Source organism: Ictalurus punctatus, chromosome 13 (genome assembly GCF_001660625.3).
Source record: "Ictalurus punctatus breed USDA103 chromosome 13, Coco_2.0, whole genome shotgun sequence".
In the NCBI taxonomy this organism is placed as follows: domain Eukaryota; kingdom Metazoa; phylum Chordata; class Actinopteri; order Siluriformes; family Ictaluridae; genus Ictalurus; species Ictalurus punctatus.
Window position 1 is genome coordinate 5,271,834 of NC_030428.2, and position 18,167 is coordinate 5,290,000.

An 18,167-nucleotide genomic window follows, 5' to 3' on the forward strand; every position below is an offset into this window, starting at 1 on the left:
AATACGTTTGGCAACAGTGTCGTGTCTGAAGTGCTTGCCATGTTTCCTGTTAAAGTCCAACGCAACCTTGCCTTTCCCATTGAAAAAATGTTTTGTTGAGAGATGAGACAAAAATAGAATTTCTGGTTTAAATGAATTGGCACCCTGTCCAGGGTGTACCCCGCCTCGTGCCCGATTCTCCCTGGGATAGGCTTCAGGTTTCCTGTGACCCTGAGAAGGATAAGCGGTATAGAAGATGGATGGATGGATGGATGGATGGATGGTTTAAATGAGAAAGCTTTATGTTTGGAGAAAGGACATACCTTATCCTATCTGTGAAACATGGTGGTGGTAGTATCATGGTTTGGGCCTGTTGTGCTGCATCTGGACCAGGATGACTTGCCATCATTTATGGAACAATGAATTCTGAATTATATCAGCGAATTCTAAAGCAAAATGTCAGGACATCTGTCTGTGAACTGAATCTCAAGAGAAATTGGGTCATGCAGCAGGACAATGACCCTAAACACACAAGTCGTTCTACCAAAGAATGGTTAAAGAAGAATAAAGTTAATGATTTGGAATGGCCAAGTCAAAGTCCTGACCTTAATCCAATATAAATGTTGTGGAAGGACCTGAAGCAAGCAGTTTATGTGAGGAAACCCACCAACATCTCAGAGTTGAAGCTGTTCTGTACTGAGGAACGGGCTAAAATGACTCAGTTGCAGTTATTGCTGCACAAGGGGGTCACACTAGATACTGAAAGCAAAGGTTCACATTCTTTTGCCACTCACAGATATGTAATAGTGGATCATTTTCCTCAATAAATAAATGTCCAAGTATAATATTGTTTAGGACTTAAAACCTGATGATGTTTTAGGTCATATTTATGCAGAAATATAAAACATTCTAAAGGGTTCACAAACTTTCAAGCACCACTGTATGTATGTACAGTGCTGTGAAATGGTTGATTTCTTATGTTTTTGTGTATATCTCATACTAAATAGTTTTAGATCTTCAAACGAAATACAACATAAAACAAAGGCACACACACAATTTTTTTTATTGAAGCAAAAAAAGTTATCCAACTTCTATCACCCATGTGAAAAACTAATTGCCCCCTTAAACTTAAAATCTGGTTGTGCCACCTTTAGCAGCAATAACTTCAACCAAACGCTTTTGATAACTGGAGATCAGTCTTTCACTTACTTCTAGAACTAGGACTTACTCCTATGTGTTGGACAGCACATTGTCCTTTAGGATTTTCTGGTAGAGAGCAGAATTCATGTTTCCCCCAATTATTGCAAGTTGCCCAGTCCCTGAAGCAGCAAAGCATCCCCACACCATCACACTTCCACCACCATGCTTGACCATTGGTATGATGTTAGTTTTGTGGAATTTGTTGTTCGGTTTATGCCAGATGTATCAAGACCCCTGTCTTCCAAACAGTTCACTTTTGACTCATCAATCCACAGAACATTTTCCCAAAAGGTTTGAGGATTATCAAGGTGTGTTTTGGCAAAATTCAGATGAGCCTTAATGTTCTTCTAGGTTAGTTGTAGTTTTCACCTCGCCACTCTTACATGGATGCAATTTTTGCCCAGTGTCTTTCTGATAGTGGAGTCATGAACAGTGTCCTTAATTGATGCAAGAGAGGCCTGTAGGTGGATAATGAAGATGAAGATTACTTTAGAATTAACTGCAGCAAAGAAAAGAATTTTGCATTTGGTTTCAAACCTAACGCACAAAGTGAGCCAGAGGATCTGTTTTAACCATTTTTATCAGAGGCCAAAAAAATGTAATTTCTGCCTGCTTTGGGGATGCGCGTGTTCAGCATTAAATTTATTTGTGATGTCACACAGTAATGGCTCATATATACATATATATATATATATATATATATATATATATATATATATATATATATATATATATATATATATATATATATATATATATATTTATCTAGCCTACTAAAAAAGCTTTAGTTCTGCTGTCCATTTTATATTTGTGCCAACGTTATTGTGGAGAGATGTTTCATTGTGTGAAATGTTTGTCCAGCAGGGGGCTCACACCACTCCCCTTTCCCCTTTGCCCTGCTCATTAGCAGCTAAACAATGTCATGATAGTCTACACACAGAAACCCAGCAGTGTGTATGTAATCTGTAATATCATATTCAAAGACATCACCATGCAGAACCTTTTTTTCTGAGGAAATTCTACAGAAAAGCTTTCCAGGTGGCCTTCAACCATCCTCTCAAAATAAAGGCATGAGGAAGTGAAAAAGTGCTATCAACTGTAAACCATTCTACATCCTCCCATGAAGATTCCTTTATAAAACTGGTTGGGGTACACACTTCCGTTTTGGGAGGCCAGTGCTAATTTGGGATAACAACAGCTGGTTCACCAGAAAAAGGAACAAGAACGATCAGAATATCCAGCTATCAATTTTCAATCTTTTCAGTCTGAGAAGCTGTCTTTTGTCTGCGCCAAACATGTCTGCTGTTACTGTGGCCAAACAACTCTGTCTTTGATTCATCTGTCCAGAGCACATTATTCCAAAAGGCATGGTCTTTGCTTATTGGCAAACTGTAGTTTTGCAAAGGCTTTTTCCTGGCACGCCTCCCATGCAGGTTAAATGGGCGCAATCTCTTTCTGATTGTAGAAGCATGCACTTTGACACCAACAGTTGTAAAACTTACTGGCAGATCCTGTGATGAAATTTTGGGGTTCTTGGAGACTTTTTTTTGCATCAGATGGTCTGCTCTTGGGCTGAATTTGCTGGTTCCGACAAACCTGGACAATTTGGCAGTCTTTTCAAATTTGCTCCATTTGTAGATGATTTTCCTCACAGTGGAATGATGTATTTAAAATAATTTGGAGATCTCTTTAAATCCCTTGCCAAACTCATAGGCATCCACAAACTTTTTTCTGAAGGCCTTACAGAACTCTTGGCATCGATCTTGGCATGATGACACCACACACCTCAATAGCAAAGGGAACACCAGACGCTAGATATGAGAGGGGTATAAATAAGACAGGTTCCACCTGCACTCCCACAGCAGGCTCTAATTACTGGTACCCAATCTTCAGCACCTGATTCTAATTATATGGATTTGAAGTGTATATATATATATATATATATATATATATATATATATATATATATATATATATATATATATATATATATATATATATATATATATGTACACATAAATGTAATCATTAACATAAATATATACAGTATCTCACAAAAGTGAGTACACCCCTCACATTTTTGTATATATTTGATTATATCTTTTCATGTGACAACACTGAAGAAATGACACTTTGCTACAATGTAAAGTAGTGAGTGTACAGCTTGTGTAACAGTGTAAATTTGCTGTCCCCTCAAAATAACTCAACACACAGCCATTAATGTCTAAACTGCTGGCAACAAAAGTGAGTACACCCCTAAGTGAAAATGTCCAAATTGGCCCAATTAGCCATTTTCCCTCCCCGGTCTCATGTGACTTGTTAGTGTTACAAGGTCTCAGGTGTGAATGGGGAGCAGGTGTGTTAAATTTTGTGTCATCGCTCTCACACTCCCTCATACTGGTCACTGGAAGTTCAACATGGCACCTCATGGCAAAGAACTCCCTGAGCATCTGAAAAAAAGAATTGTTGCTCTACATAATGATGGCCCAGGCTATAAGAAGATTGCCAAGACCTTGACACTGAGCTGCAGCACAGTGGCCAAGACCATACAGCGGTTTAACAGGACAGGTTCCACTCAGAACAGGCCTTGCCATGGTCGACCAAAGAAGTTAAGTGCACGTGCTCAGCATCATATCCAGAGGTTGTGTTTGGGAAATAGACGTATGAGTGCTGCCAGCATTGCTGCAGAGGTTGAAGGGGTGGGGGGTCAGCCTGTCAGTGCTCAGACCATACGCCACACACTGCATCAAATTGGTCTGCATGGCTGTCGTCCCAGAAGGAAGACTCTTCTAAAGATGATGCACAAGAAAGCCCGCAAACAGTTTGCTGAAGACAAGCAGACTAAGGACATGGATTACTGGAACCATGTCCTGTGGTTTGATGAGACCAAAATAAACTTATTTGGTTCAAATGGTGTCAAGAGTGTGTGCCGGCAACCAGGTCAGGAGTACAAAGACAAGTGTGTCTTGCCTACAGTCAAGCATGGTGGTGGGAGTGTCATGGTCTGGGGCTGCATGAGTGCTGCTGGCACTGGGGAGCTACAGTTCATTGAGGGAACCATGAATGCCAACATGTACTGTGACATACTGAAGCAGAGCATGATCAGTATGCAGTATTTCAGCATGATAACGACCCCAAACACACCTCCAAGACGACCACTGCCTTGCTAAAGAAGCTGAGGGTGAAGGTGATGGACTGGCCAAGCATGTCTCCAGACCTAAACCCTATTGAGCATCTGTGGGGCATCCTCAAACGGAAGGTGGAGGAGCACAAGGTCTCTAACATCCACCAGCTACGTGATGTCGTCCTGGAGGAGTGGAAGAGGACTCCAGTGGCAACCTGTGAAGCTCTGGTGAATTCCATGCCCAAGAGGGTTAAGGCAGTGCTGGAAAATAATGGTGGCCACACAAAATATTGACAATTTGGGCCCAATTTGGACATTTTCACTTAGGGGTGTACTCACTTTTGTTGCCAGCGGTTTAGACATTAATGGCTGTGTGTTGAGTTATTTTGAGGGGACAGCAAATTTACACTGTTACACAAGCTGTACACTCACTACTTTACATTGTAGCAGAGTGTCATTTCTTCAGTGTTGTCACATGAAAAGATATAATCAAATATTTGCAAAAATGTGAGGGGTGTACTCACTTTTGTGAGATACTGTATATACACATAAACGTAGGGGTGTACTTACTTTTTCCATGTGACTGATCTATGTTTTTTTTCATTTAAATTGTGAAAATTACTACAAATGTCAGTTTTATGTGTCATTTGATAGAGTGTATCACCTTTATTAATAGGCACTGTTTCAAAGAGGTTTGAATGTTTGCTTGTCCAAATACGTCATAAAAAGACAACAATTTCCATGGGGTGTATTTATTTTTTCACATGACTGCATACAAATTCACAAATCATATTGTGATGTAGGTACTGGGCAGGCCAACAGTTTTCATTGTCGTCCCCCTTTGTTATTGACTTGCTCCTACAGTTTTCCAGAGAAAATTGAATGAGTATCAATGATAATGAGTCTTTATTAGTCACATATACAGTAGAGCACAGTGAGATTGTTTTCTTCGCATACCCCAGCCTGTCAGGAGACTGAGTCAGGGTGCAGGGGCAGCCATGATGCATCACTCCTGGAGTGGGGAGGGTTAAGGGCCTTGCTCAAGGGCTCAACAGTGGCAACTTGGAATGAGCTGACCTTCTGATCAGTAACCCAGAGCCTTAACTGCTAAGCCACCACTGCCCCAGCCACCCCTGCCCCCAATGTCCATCCTCAGGATAATTAGCCACCCACCCACTCTTTAGGGTAGGGGGTCAGGGGTACTACCCAATGTATTATTGTAGCACATGTCTATCTTATATGAAGGGAATTCTGTCAGCAACAATGCACACCCCTGACTAATCCTAATGCTTTCAGTATATATTCCTCTCATATCTTAACTAGCTACTTAGTTCTTTAAAGGCATCCATAACTACCCAGCCACTAGGGGGCCCTGTAAGAATATCAAGCTTAGGGCCCCTAAGCGACAGTTCAGTAACAGCCCTGTACCTACCACAATGCTATGTCCCCTAAACATTCCATTGTTCTTCGAAGTACCTCACTCTAAATTCATAACTCCCAGCAGCTGCTGGCTCCAAAATGACTTCTTATCTTGGCTAACTTAATTTCAAATATCAGGCCTTTCTTTTGTGTGACTACATGCACCTTAGTATATTAGCTTAAAAAAACTCACTCCATTACAATTCATTACTCCATTACAGATTCCCATTTAGAAAATTTCTCTCCTAAAAACTTGGATTCTTACACAGAAACATAATTACTTACTTAAATAATTGAGTTTCTTTTCACTGTTGTGTTAAACTCTTCTGACTTCACATAGTGTTCTACCCAGTCTCAATGTACAATATGCTTCTGACTATTGAGTGTAAGTGGTGTACTGCCATCTTCTGGATAGTTTGATATTTCACATTTAGCTGAACATTTCCTGGTGTTAGAGAAAGGTGAGGTTATGAGGTCTGTAAAAGATTATTAAATCATTTGACTCTTCGTTATTAGCATTTAGATATACATTTCTTTCTTTGCTGATTTTACCATTTGTAAAAAGCCTTCTGTGGACTAGACTGATTTGTCAAAAAGCTTCCCCCCATTGTAGTCATTTCGATACAGTTCAGCTTCTCCAAATATAAATAAGACACAACTAGAAAGTGCTTTTTGGACATGGAAAAATTCTCAAACTATAAATTTCCATTTAATTAAATTTTTATGAAGCATCAGATTAGCATGTTGAAGTTACAGTGTAAAACAACATTTCCATTTTCATGGACAGAACTTAACAAAACAGACAGTACTAAACATAATGTAAATATGGTTCAACAGGTATGAAATAGCAAATTTAAGTATTATTTCAAATCATTTTCAAAATGTATTTGAGTTTGAGTGTATGCCACTGTTCTCTAAATAGAATGGGATGAAAGAAAGGTCTAAGTCACTGGAGAAGATGAGGGTATGAGTTTTCTAGTTTTCTTCAGAAATCTAGCACAATTAAGTACAATGGCACCTTTACTTCTAACTTTCCTCTCCTAGACCATTTGTCTCTTCCCAGCATGTCCTGTTTTGGAAACTTATTTCTGGCCTAAAAAGTGCTTGTTAAGTATACCCTTGGCCACATCCAGGGCTTCATTGGCAGACACTGCAACATGAGGGGCAATTCCAGCTCCCTCCCAGGCAGGACCCTGGGTAGTGTCTGAGTGGGTGATAGGAATTGCCAGAAAAACTTCACTGTCGCTTACTTGGAAAGTTTTTGGTGGCTGGCAGGAGCCGTGGGTCGGCTCACCTACAATCATCGCACGGCCAAACTTCTTCATGATATAAACAAATTCCTCTGCTGCACCAGCTGTCACTCCACTAGTCAGGATCAGCAGGCCTTTCTTGGAGCCATATCTTCTACCTGAGAAAAGGGCAGGTATGATCAGTTACTGCAGGGTTTATAAATGTCATATCACAAAAAATCTCAACCGGTGAAGTATTTAATGGGAAATATGACCTGCAATTACAAAGAATATGAGATATCTCCAACCTGTCAACTCTGGAAGGGTGACAAGTACATTTGTGGTGCCAGAGGATCTGTCATGTAGTTTGTCCAACACAATCTGCATGCCATCATCAAAGAAGTAAGAGCAGAGTCCTGCAATCGCTTTTGTGGAACCTCCAATGTTGTTCCTTCAAAACAATTTGAGTTACGATAAATATCTCTGAAGAATGAACGTGAATAAGGTTAATAACTGTATAAGGGATGTATTCAGAATATTGTTAAACGTATGCAGTGAGGATTTAAAACTGAAATTGGTATTCACACCTCAGACTTAATTATACTATTATTACTATTCAGACAGTCATGTGGGCCTTGTGATTTGGATTTGTGGTGTGTCTCGATTACACATGATTCTGACCATGCACTTAAGCCTTTTTTCCCTTCTTCTTCTTCTTCTTCTTTTTTTTTTTTGCATAATATTGGCTTGAACAAGGAGCAGTATAAAGTACAGTGTCAGTGTCTGACAGTTTGATCTAACCACAATATATCACTCTGAAATTTGGCTTTATGTACACCTTCCAAAAATATGCCATTTAAGGCCAAGGTTAAATGCACAAATATAACACTATTAACTAATTAATATTATTCTCTCTTTAAAATCTGCAAAAACATGTTGGAGTATCTTAATAGAAGACATTGCTAATCTTAAGGCAAAATTCTTTTGGGGGTGGGGGGGGGGGGGGGGGGGGGGGGTGTGTGTAAAAATGATAAACTACACTTACTTAATGTGACCTGTAAGCGAAGGCATTGAATACTCAGTGTATCCTTTAAACTGTGAGTGCATTCTTTTTTATTTTTTATTTTTTATTTTTTATTTTTTACAGGAGAGCGGATTGAATAAACAAATGCACTGGCATTATTTTATTATGGCTATTTTACAAGCTTCCGAATAATGACAGTGGAAGCCATATTGCAAATTGAAAAAAAAAATGCAATATATTCTCTTGCTATATATATATATATGTATATATATATATATATATATATATATATATATATATATATATATATATATATATATATATATATATATATATATATATATATATATATAGTCTCATGCTTTTATGTTATATTGTTCTAATTTGAGAGCAAAGGGGAAAAAAAGTGATCTTCTGTCCACATTTTCTATCCTTGATTTTTTTTTTCAAGCTTGAAGCTAAGGTTTGTAGGGCATGGTCTAGATGCTTCTACTCAAGAAAAATCTAGCAACCTGAGATGAACTACACACAGGCAGGTTGCATAACCTTAATGGGGAACTCAGAAGTTCCCTAAGTTCCCTAAGAACTTTCACTGCATAAATATTGACATAACTGTTTGAGTTTAGTCACCAACTGTGAATGCAGCTCTAAATAAATAAACATCATTTAAAATTCCAGTGTAATAAGAAAATGAAGTGTAGCACATGAAGTGTAGTGTAGAACCAAGTGTAATCTATGTCTAGAGAACTAGAAATGAGAGTTTACCTGAGGTCAATAATCATAGCATCTGTATCCACTACTTTGTTCCAAACGTGCTCTACAATGATCTGAGCAACTGCATCGAGTTGTGGAAAGTCTCCAAACATGTCAAAGCGCATGTAACCGATGTTGTTCTCAAATACATCAGTGTGAAATGAATCTTTAATAATTGCAACAAACATTTCTGGTGAAGGGCTCTGTAGAGAAAAAAGAAATGATTCGTAGACAGTTATGCAAATTAAATATGTAAACTAGTGGGTGAAATTAAAAGAACAAGATCCACTATACCACTTCTTACCACTGGAGGCAGCACAGGGGTGTTGTCTGTAATTTTCAGGCACTTGTCCCCTGACAATATTAAGAGATCAGCTGAGAGCTTTGCTTTCAGTTCATCCTTTGAGGAAATCATGCTGTATTCTCCATTGGCCGCCAGAGCCTCTAACTTTTCTGCTACATTAGCCCCAATGCTGCCAAAAGCATAGTTTTCTGCAACCAAAGAAGCTGCAGACTTAACAATTGCAGGGATTTCCGCCTGAAGCTTAATGATTGCAATTGCTGCATCAATGGCATCTTCTGCATTGACTTCAACATCTGGTGCCACTCCTTTGACTTCCCAGCTTTTGCCAGTGATGGGATTGGTGGATTTAGCCACAGGTACAGAAACATAGAAATCAGTATTACCAAGCTTAATCTTGTCAATTTTTACAGATCCTCCAGCTGTATTTTCTCCAACAATTGTAGCTCGTTTGAGGTTTTTCAGGCAGTAAGCAACATCCTCTGCAACGCCAACAGTGTTCTTACTTGTTAGAATGATCAGGGGCTTGGAGTTTCCATATCTTTTTCCCAATAAGGTGGGCATGGACCAGAGCTCAGTGGTGCTGTTTGAAGGACGATCATACACAGAGTCAATATGGATAAGAGGCTCAGCATCAGTGTAATAAGAGACAATATAAGGGATGCCAGACAGTTCCCCACTAACAGCATAACGAAGGTCCAGGATCATGGCTGAGGTGGGAAGAACTTTCTCCCAAACATGCTGCACCAGAAGTGGCCCGATCTTCTGAGCGATCTCTTCCCCAATAATATGTTGAATCTTCAGGTAGGCAATGAAATGTTCTAGTACCTCTACATTTACCGTGCCCTTGACCACAGCAGCCAGTTGCTCTGGTGGGATGTCATGAATTCCTGGAGGTGCTGCTGGAACATAATCTGGATCATAAGTGACCTTTACTCTAGGATCACCAATTGTATTCCTAACCCCATCTGTCAGCATACTGGCAAGTATACTGGGATCTTGGATGCTGAGGATCTCCGTGTTGTTGGTGGCAATACTTATTACATCTTCCATACCAGAAAGTTTTTCTGGAGAGCAGTAGTTGTCCGTAAGTACTTTAGCCAAATCTGTAATAAGCGTAGGCGAAAAATTACAGTGGACATCATTGCTAAAGGCTAGCAGTGTTGCTAACAGTACTAAACCTTGAGCCATGTTGTCTGGTTGTTGTACTCAGGAACTACAGCGATGTCAGGTCTGGTGAGCTTTCTTCCTGCAGAGAGGTTTGTTAAATGAGATTATTTTCACAGTCCGGTTTTTGTTAGCACACACATAAGAGACTTTTCCTTGCAATGAACCTTTAATCTGATTACCCCAGTTGCACAGTATGGCAATAACAAACTAATAAGATATGCTTATTATGTAGCACTTGACCCAAAACAAAGCATGTTTTATGTTTACTATAATACTGAATGCGAACATTTAATGAAAATATAAAGCAACACACAATTAAAACATACACAAAATGTAGTCTGGTACATGAATTCCTATCCTGTCAGTAAGCACACAAAAGCTACAAAGCACCTCAGAATTGGATAGTGGCATTAGCATCTGACTCTAAATAGCACATTATGCTTTAGAATTAAAAATAATAATAATTTGACTGAAATACATAAACACTTCCTGGCTTTTTAAGATATAAATATACATATATTTATAGTGGATAATTCATATTTATTTAAACCCTCCATTAAATACATTTTGAAACGTTTTGTACGAACATGCATGTACTGTACTATTTAGGACATATGCAGCCTAATACAATTAACAACTTCTTTTACAAGTGCTTACTTTTCTGTAGTTTCTGGCATTTTGTAGCAGTTATTTTTAGAGTAACATTCAGTGCATCAGCAGCATGAACATGTTGCTCAACCCCAGACACATTCCATACTTTTCTGGTTGGTAATGAGAGCATTACGGATGCTCTGTGCAATTTGGTATGTTCTGCTGGAAAGGGAGCCTGCAACTGTCTGGTTGCTAAATCCATTTCAGAAATGACCATGTAAAAGTTTACTTAGTTTGTTTCAGTCAAATGAGATTTTGTATCTGAATGAGTGAATGTATCTGAACATCTCCAATATCTTTTGCACCACCTTTTGGATGTCAGTCAGAGGAGCTGTATAATGATAATGAGTCTTTATTGGTCACATATACAGTAGGACACAGTGAAATTCTTTTCTTCGCATACCCCAGCATGTCAGGGTCAGAGCGCAGGGTCAGCCATGATACAGCGCCCCTAGAGCAGAGAGGGTTAAGGGCCTTGCTCAAGGGCCCCACAGTGGCAGCGCTGGGGCTTGAACACCTGACCTTCCAATCAGTAACCCAGAGCCTTAACCACCCAGCCACCACTGCCTCTTAATGGTATGATTGATATTATTAAATCTATTGTTAAACTATGTTTGACAGTACATAAGAATTATATTTGGCAAAATATCTCCCACCCAGACAATGACTCTGGTGGTGTTTAAAATGGCTTCTTTTGGGTTAACTGTAACAGATGGTGAATGTATTTTCAGTAGCTGATTAATTTATTGTCCAGAACTTTTGTTCATCGGTTTCTGTTAATCGTTTGATGAGACATCCTCAGAGGCTAACAGAAAATGCAGCAGTGGCTACACGTGCAAGTTTTTTTTTTTTTTTTTTTGTAAATAAAATGTGGGTCTTTTGAGTGATCTGTACTCTATATAATCTATGTATTAAATATTGAATATATTTATTTGTCTATATATTAAATGATAAATTGGTCAAATAAATGCAAATTACAAATATATATCTGATCTTCAATATCCACATGTTTTTTATTTGATTAGTTCTAAATTGAAATTCAGATAAAAATAACAGGGTGGACAAAGTACTGAGAAATTATACTTAAGTAAAAGTATAGATAATGTGTCAAAATCTTAATTAAAAGTGAAATATCCAGCCAAAAATTTACTCAGATGAATGTAAGAAACCTTTAAACGTACTCACGTATTTAAAAGTAAATATTCTTAACTGATGAAATAAAGTTAATGTAATGTTTTCATGTGAAAAATGACTTTTATTACTTATCTAAAACTGTTAGAAGGTGATTTTTGTTTTAACGCAAGTACACCGTTTTGCCTGAAAACATGATTCAATCTATGTAATTTTGCAATATTTACCATTAGCTAAAATTTGACTTGCCTGGTAAGTTATGTTAGCTACTGTAATCAATACCAGTCTAACCTGGAGTTCATGCCTTCTAGGGAGGCTAAGGAGATGCATCATTTTATATGCGTTTTTGCTTACTCCAGCATATTAAAATATTTTAGGGACCAAGGGCGCTCATCCTCAAGTTCCACACTGCAGTCTGGTGGCTTATCCATCTTCAGACGCACACAGATACGTAGCTATAGCATTAACTACATTGTGTAGCACGAGAAGGTCGCTGTAGATGATGAATTGGTGCAATTCTTGATACTTTTTTTCTGCATTGATGAACTTGATTGTATGCAAAACTGAAACGATTAGATGCTAAACCCATTCGACTGATATGTAGCATACAGTCATTGGCTGGATGAGATAAGAAGAGACTTAGAAGATTTATAACAAGTACTTTGAAACGCTAAATCAAAATTTAAGGAGTGAAAAACAAGTTTTGTTTGTCTTGGAAATGTAATTAAGTAAACATAGTTAATTTCAGTAATACTCAAGTACTGTATAAATACCCCAACATCAAGTAATGAAGTACAATTACTCCAATTCTTTCCACCCCTGGTTAACAATATGCTTTAGGGAATAGTGGGATAAACAGTATATCATATATTTTAACAGTAACAATAGGCTAACACAAATACAGGACAGGATTTTGAAATATAAAGCCAAATTTGAGTTTGCTGACATCATTGTGCAGTGGCTTCTTACAAGACCCAAAGGGAGCGTTGTAGTTACATCACAGTTTAACACACGCAATATTTATGGAACAAATCTGTAGTATGATTTTTGTTCAGTTAGTGATTTTGTATTACTCTATTCCTTACAACTAAAATGCATTTAGCAAGGCATAAATCAAATAAAACGGCATAGCATTGCTTAGATTTATCAATGCCAGCTGCTTTTTTTTTTCTCATAATAAATGATTTATCATAATTTTATCATAATAGAAGATTTATCCAGGAACTGAGAGCCCTTTGTGATTTTAACAATACAAAATTATGTAACACCCCTTTGCAGAATGTTAATTGGTGAACTGTACTCTTAATCCAGTCTGATCTTTTAATACCCCGTCTCTTATGCAGTGCTGCCTGCTGATTTCCTATAGCCAATGAAAAATGAGAGTCTCACCATAAGACTTCAGGAGCTTTGACCTATATACAGATGCATGGGAATAGAAAGGGGATAACTACCAAGAGCAACCAACAGAACAAAAAAAAAAAGGCTTACATGACCTTCAAATCAACTTGAAATAGAATACAATAGTGTCTGCCTTTGTGGTTTTAATTTTCTAAATAGACTAAATGTTTATTACACTAATATGTTTCCGGTTTATTCTGTCTAAAAAATCATTTTTATAGACAGTTAAGTTTAATACGATGCTTAACATCATCAAACACCACCAAATCAATTCAACATATAAATAGCATGGAAATGATGCATGTTTTAAAATGGATAGGTCGCTGTATGTTCAAGTATGTGAAAGTGAAAGAACTCCAGGAGAGATAATTGATTAAATATTATTATTTTATTATAAAGACGTATTTGACAACACGACAGAATCATATACGAGACAAACATCTGAGAGTCAGCGTTAGTTCAGGACAGTACACCTCTTAGCTTGTGGGGAAAACCCCAAAATATTCAGCAGAGGGCACTAGCTACATATTATCCGGGGAGCAATAGTGTTGGGTGTAAAGCCTAAACACTTACATAAAGAGCACAGTTTCTAGAAACAAACTTCTTTTAGCTGAAAACTACACGCGGAATAACACAAATACACACCGGCACTTTTCCTACCACATAAAGTGACCATTTCATTTCATACTATTACGTAATAAAGGAAAAGTACAAATAATATTCTATATTTGTATGTTTCTTAAACTTCGTTTTCATGTATTAAATATAAATTCATGAATTTAAATATACACAATTTTTTTAGCATTCTTTGTTTTAAAACGCAAGTGTTCATGGGTCTTAATAAAAGAACAACAGGTAAATAAAGATACGTTCATATAGTGGATGATTAATTTAAGGTGGTATGGTTCGATCCTTAGCTCAGGTTATTGTCCGTATAAACATAATGTCTCACGTGTTTCCGGTTTCTTCCCACCTCCCAAAAACATGCCAGTAAGTGGACTGTGTACTCTAAATTGCCCCTAGGTATGAATGAGTGTGTGAATGTGTGTGCATGGTGTGTGACTGGCCTTCCACTTCCAGGGTGTATCCAGGGAAAGGCTCTGGATCCACCATGAACCTGACCAGCATAAAGATCTCACCGAAGATGAATGAATAATATCAGCTCATGTGAGGATCAGTAAGTCCAGCACCACTGTCTGACCATTTGATGTAACCATAATATGCCACGCTGAAATGTAACTGTATTTTTAATTTAAAAAATTAACTTAAAAAAGTATGGAATGGCATTTGAGGCCAGTGTTAAATACATAAATATGACACTATTAATTAATTATTTTAAAAAAATATCATTATTTAAGTGTTTTAATTTTATTAACAGGATAAAGCTATAAACTATACATGAATGTATGAATGATATTTAATTCATTTTACATTTGAAAATATAATTTTAAAATGATTTTTTACAAGCATACAGATAATGTACTAGTTTGAAGGTATGAAGCCCATCAAGTGTGCAAGCGTGATTATGCAGAGAGCTTTTTTCTCATTACCTACAGCCGCATTTTGCCACTTTCATCTCCTCATAAAGGTGCCTTACAGTGATAATGCCATTCTCTTGGTACATGACAGTTAAGGGGTCCAGCTTTGTTGGAACACAACAAGCTTTGTTGGCTTTTTTGGGGTTGCTCAGATTCACCAAAGTTTGAATGATGGCATGTTTGGAAGGGGTTACATCATCTGTAAGAGGAAAACTGCACACACCTTTACATTCATAGGCATCATACTCAGGGGGTGCAACAATCCACTTGTCCCATCCAATATCCTTGAAATTCACTTTAAGTGAGGTTCTCCGACAATAGTTCTTACGTGCATTTCTCTTTCTTCTTCGATGCTGATCCGTTTGGACCTCAGTGTTATAGTGTTCCAAGGGATCTAAGCGCAATAAAAATTTCTCTTCTTCATGAGTCATCATCTCTTGTACCTCGGTTTTGGCTTTTCTCTTCCTGTTCTCAAGGTCATTTGAAAAGACGATTAGAACAGGTGAGGTGCTGTCCTCCAAATTCAGGCTGATCTTGTAGCCTCCCCCTTGGAATGACCCACAGCCTCGACTTTGCACCTCAACCTCCAATTCACCTGCTCCATGCTTTGATTGAAGCCAACTCTGGAGGGCACTTGTTACATCAAAAGCCTTCCATGTGTGTTCTGTGTCACTGATGTCCTTCCTGTCCAGAAGGTGTAATATGTCTTGGCTTTTCATGTGTGCTACGTTATAAATGTTAATGGAAGTAAAACTGTCATCGCAGGCTGATTGACTTCTGTGCCACAGCATGAAGAGTCGGAGCTGGACCACAATGACTTCTTCGTAGCTAGGGATTGAAACATTGAATAGTAGCCTGTATGAAGATTTATTCTCACTGATAACTGACTGAGTCACGTCTGCAAAATAAATAAACAGATTCTGTTAATAAACTGAACCGGCTTTGTATCCAATAGCAGTTAACTCTATTTAGAAAGACATTTTTAACTAGGCACAGAATTCTAACTATAATGAACTGACAAGGACATGCCATGCATTCACCAGTAGAAATTTCACTTGATGTTATGATCTTAAATAACAGTCATGACAGTGGTTTGCAATTTGTATTTTGTCAGATCTTATTATTGAAACCATCAGCTAATTATCAAGCTCATCATGAGCTCAGTCAAGTGTTACAGAGAAGAAAAAAAAACAGACAAAGTGCATAACGTAGTATTACAGGACTGGGATTAGGGGGCCCTAACATATGAGGTATATTGTGAAACTGGATTAATGAGTTAAGCCAAAGTACAGAGATTACCCTAAGAGATTAATCTCAAAGTACTTTACTTTAGCTCACTAATACATAAATGCAGTTGTGTATGATTAACACGTAACAGAATTGACCTTACCCTGTATGACAAAGCTACGAATAACATCAGAACGTGGAACTGAAGACAAATCCGACGCGTATTTGTTGTATAACTCCATCATAAATGGAGGAGGCTGAACTTTCCTCTGTTCCATTGGAACCCCTGACAAGTTCAGCATCTTCAGAAAGTCTACTTTCATAGGCTCCAAAAAGCTTTCCAAGTTGTCTTGATCCTCTAGGTAATCCTCCAGAGCAAACTTCTTGTCTTCTTGCTGAGTGACTTGAGTTATTGATTTTCCCTCACAGAGCCAAACCAAACTGAGGCATAGGTAAAGCAATAAATATTGTACTCCCTGCATTGTTCTTTTGCTCTATGGTTTACATCTGGCTTTCTTTTAAGAAAGAAATGTTGCAATTAGGATTCCCAGAAAAAAGCCCTCAGTTGTGAGTTCACTCGCATACTCGTACATTAAACAGTGCATGCTTTTGACGACTGAAGTAGCAGTTTGGCCGTTCTTATCTGGACAATTGATGTTGTGTTTTAAGGTTTGTTATCATTTGGGGGCTTGTGGTTAATGAAGTTTTTGTAAACATCTGACCGACATTAGGGGCTAATGAGTAAGATTCTTGAGATGCAAGGATACACAAGAATGTTGATCCCCTTCCAGGGTCAGTAGGAATTGAGTGTTTGGTCTCTTGCCTTGATGGCCCCTCTATATTCTATTGTATGATACATAAAAGTGGTTGAAACTTCATATGACAAAATACGACAAATTACTTTTATATTTACTCGAACGTAAATGTCAATAAGTGGTCTGTATCCATTATACTATACAAAATCTCCACACTCATTACTAATTTCATGGTTTTGGACATTTGTTGGGTTAGTGAGATTAAGGACATTGGCCTGTGTACTGTCACACCAATTTATGGCTTGTCTCTCAATCACATAATTAGATTGTGAGGATGGGGTCTCTGTTTAAAGGAATGTCCAAGGGAATATAAGGAAAATCCATGGATAGACTACAAGCACGGACAGAAACTGATAAACACTGCTTCTTTGAAGAACATAGGAGCATCCAAATCTTCACTGGAATACGTATGATTGAATAAATGTATTTGAATTCAATACATGGATTTGAATAAATGAATTCCATTTATTAAGAAATTGGGATACAACAATATCTTGTGACCCCTCCTACTTGGCATACATACATCAGGTTTCAGCTCCTTCCCTCTGGAGACTAGAGGTGTGCATCGGGACTGGGATCTTGACCGATCCACAAAAAATAATTGGAGGGAAGAAAGGCCATGTTTATTAATATCAATTTGAGATGCATGTGTGGCGCTGTGTGACACATTTACTATGTTCGGTAACTGCTTTATCCATGTCAGGGTCACTGTGGATTTGGACTTTATCATCAGATCCCCCAAACACCACACACGCACACACACACACACACACACACACAAACACCTCTCTAGGAACAGTGTTTTTCCATCAGGACGTAAAGAACTCAATTCTTAACTCAAATATAATTGTAACTATATTTCCTGCTGACTTCTGTCCTTTCCCATTTCTCAATTTTTGTTTGGACTAAGTATAGTCAACACATTCTTTACTCTGTATTAGGTGTTTAATTATACCTCCATATATGTTTTAAAGGTTTAATCATTATTTATGGGACATTTCCCTATTGTTCTCTATGTCCACCATTCAAAAAACACACACACACACACACACACACACACACACACACACACACACACACACACACACACACAGAGCTGTACTGAATCCAAATTAAGTAAGTAGTAAATTAATTTATTAGTTATTTGAGTAATGAAATAATAGTTTTTTAAAAATATGTAATTTTGTAAAAGTCAGAGAACTCTCTAC

General features: G+C 37.8%; 2 protein-coding genes across 2 annotated transcripts; both read right to left on the reverse strand.

The window, feature by feature from the left end:
• Window positions 1-6,101: 6,101 nt before the first annotated feature.
• rbp3 (retinol binding protein 3) lies at window positions 6,102-10,290 on the reverse strand. The gene is made up of 4 exons (XM_017482794.3): window positions 9,033-10,290; window positions 8,741-8,931; window positions 7,260-7,402; window positions 6,102-7,130 (listed from the first exon to the last, which is right to left on the reverse strand). The coding sequence occupies exons 1-4, from the start codon at window positions 10,218-10,220 to the stop codon at window positions 6,805-6,807; spliced, it is 1,848 nt and encodes a 615-aa protein (XP_017338283.2). The 5' UTR covers window positions 10,221-10,290; the 3' UTR covers window positions 6,102-6,804.
• Window positions 10,291-13,752: 3,462 nt separating this feature from the next.
• gdf2 (growth differentiation factor 2) lies at window positions 13,753-16,823 on the reverse strand. The gene is made up of 2 exons (XM_017482572.3): window positions 16,308-16,823; window positions 13,753-15,815 (listed from the first exon to the last, which is right to left on the reverse strand). The coding sequence occupies exons 1-2, from the start codon at window positions 16,624-16,626 to the stop codon at window positions 14,926-14,928; spliced, it is 1,209 nt and encodes a 402-aa protein (XP_017338061.1). The 5' UTR covers window positions 16,627-16,823; the 3' UTR covers window positions 13,753-14,925.
• Window positions 16,824-18,167: the final 1,344 nt, after the last annotated feature.

Coding starts and splice junctions, on each gene's coding strand:
- gdf2 (XM_017482572.3), bottom strand. CDS start 16,626: ATGCAGGGAGTACAATATTTATTGCTTTACCTATGCCTCAGTTTGGTT. Junction 15,816..16,307: donor TCGTAGCTTTGTCATACAGG/GTAAGGTCAATT, acceptor TTTATTTTGCAG/ACGTGACTCAGTCAGTTATC.
- rbp3 (XM_017482794.3), bottom strand. CDS start 10,220: ATGGCTCAAGGTTTAGTACTGTTAGCAACACTGCTAGCCTTTAGCAAT. Junction 8,932..9,032: donor CCCCTGTGCTGCCTCCAGTG/GTAAGAAGTGGT, acceptor TTTTCTCTACAG/AGCCCTTCACCAGAAATGTT. Junction 7,131..7,259: donor CACCCTTCCAGAGTTGACAG/GTTGGAGATATC, acceptor CCCTTTTCTCAG/GTAGAAGATATGGCTCCAAG.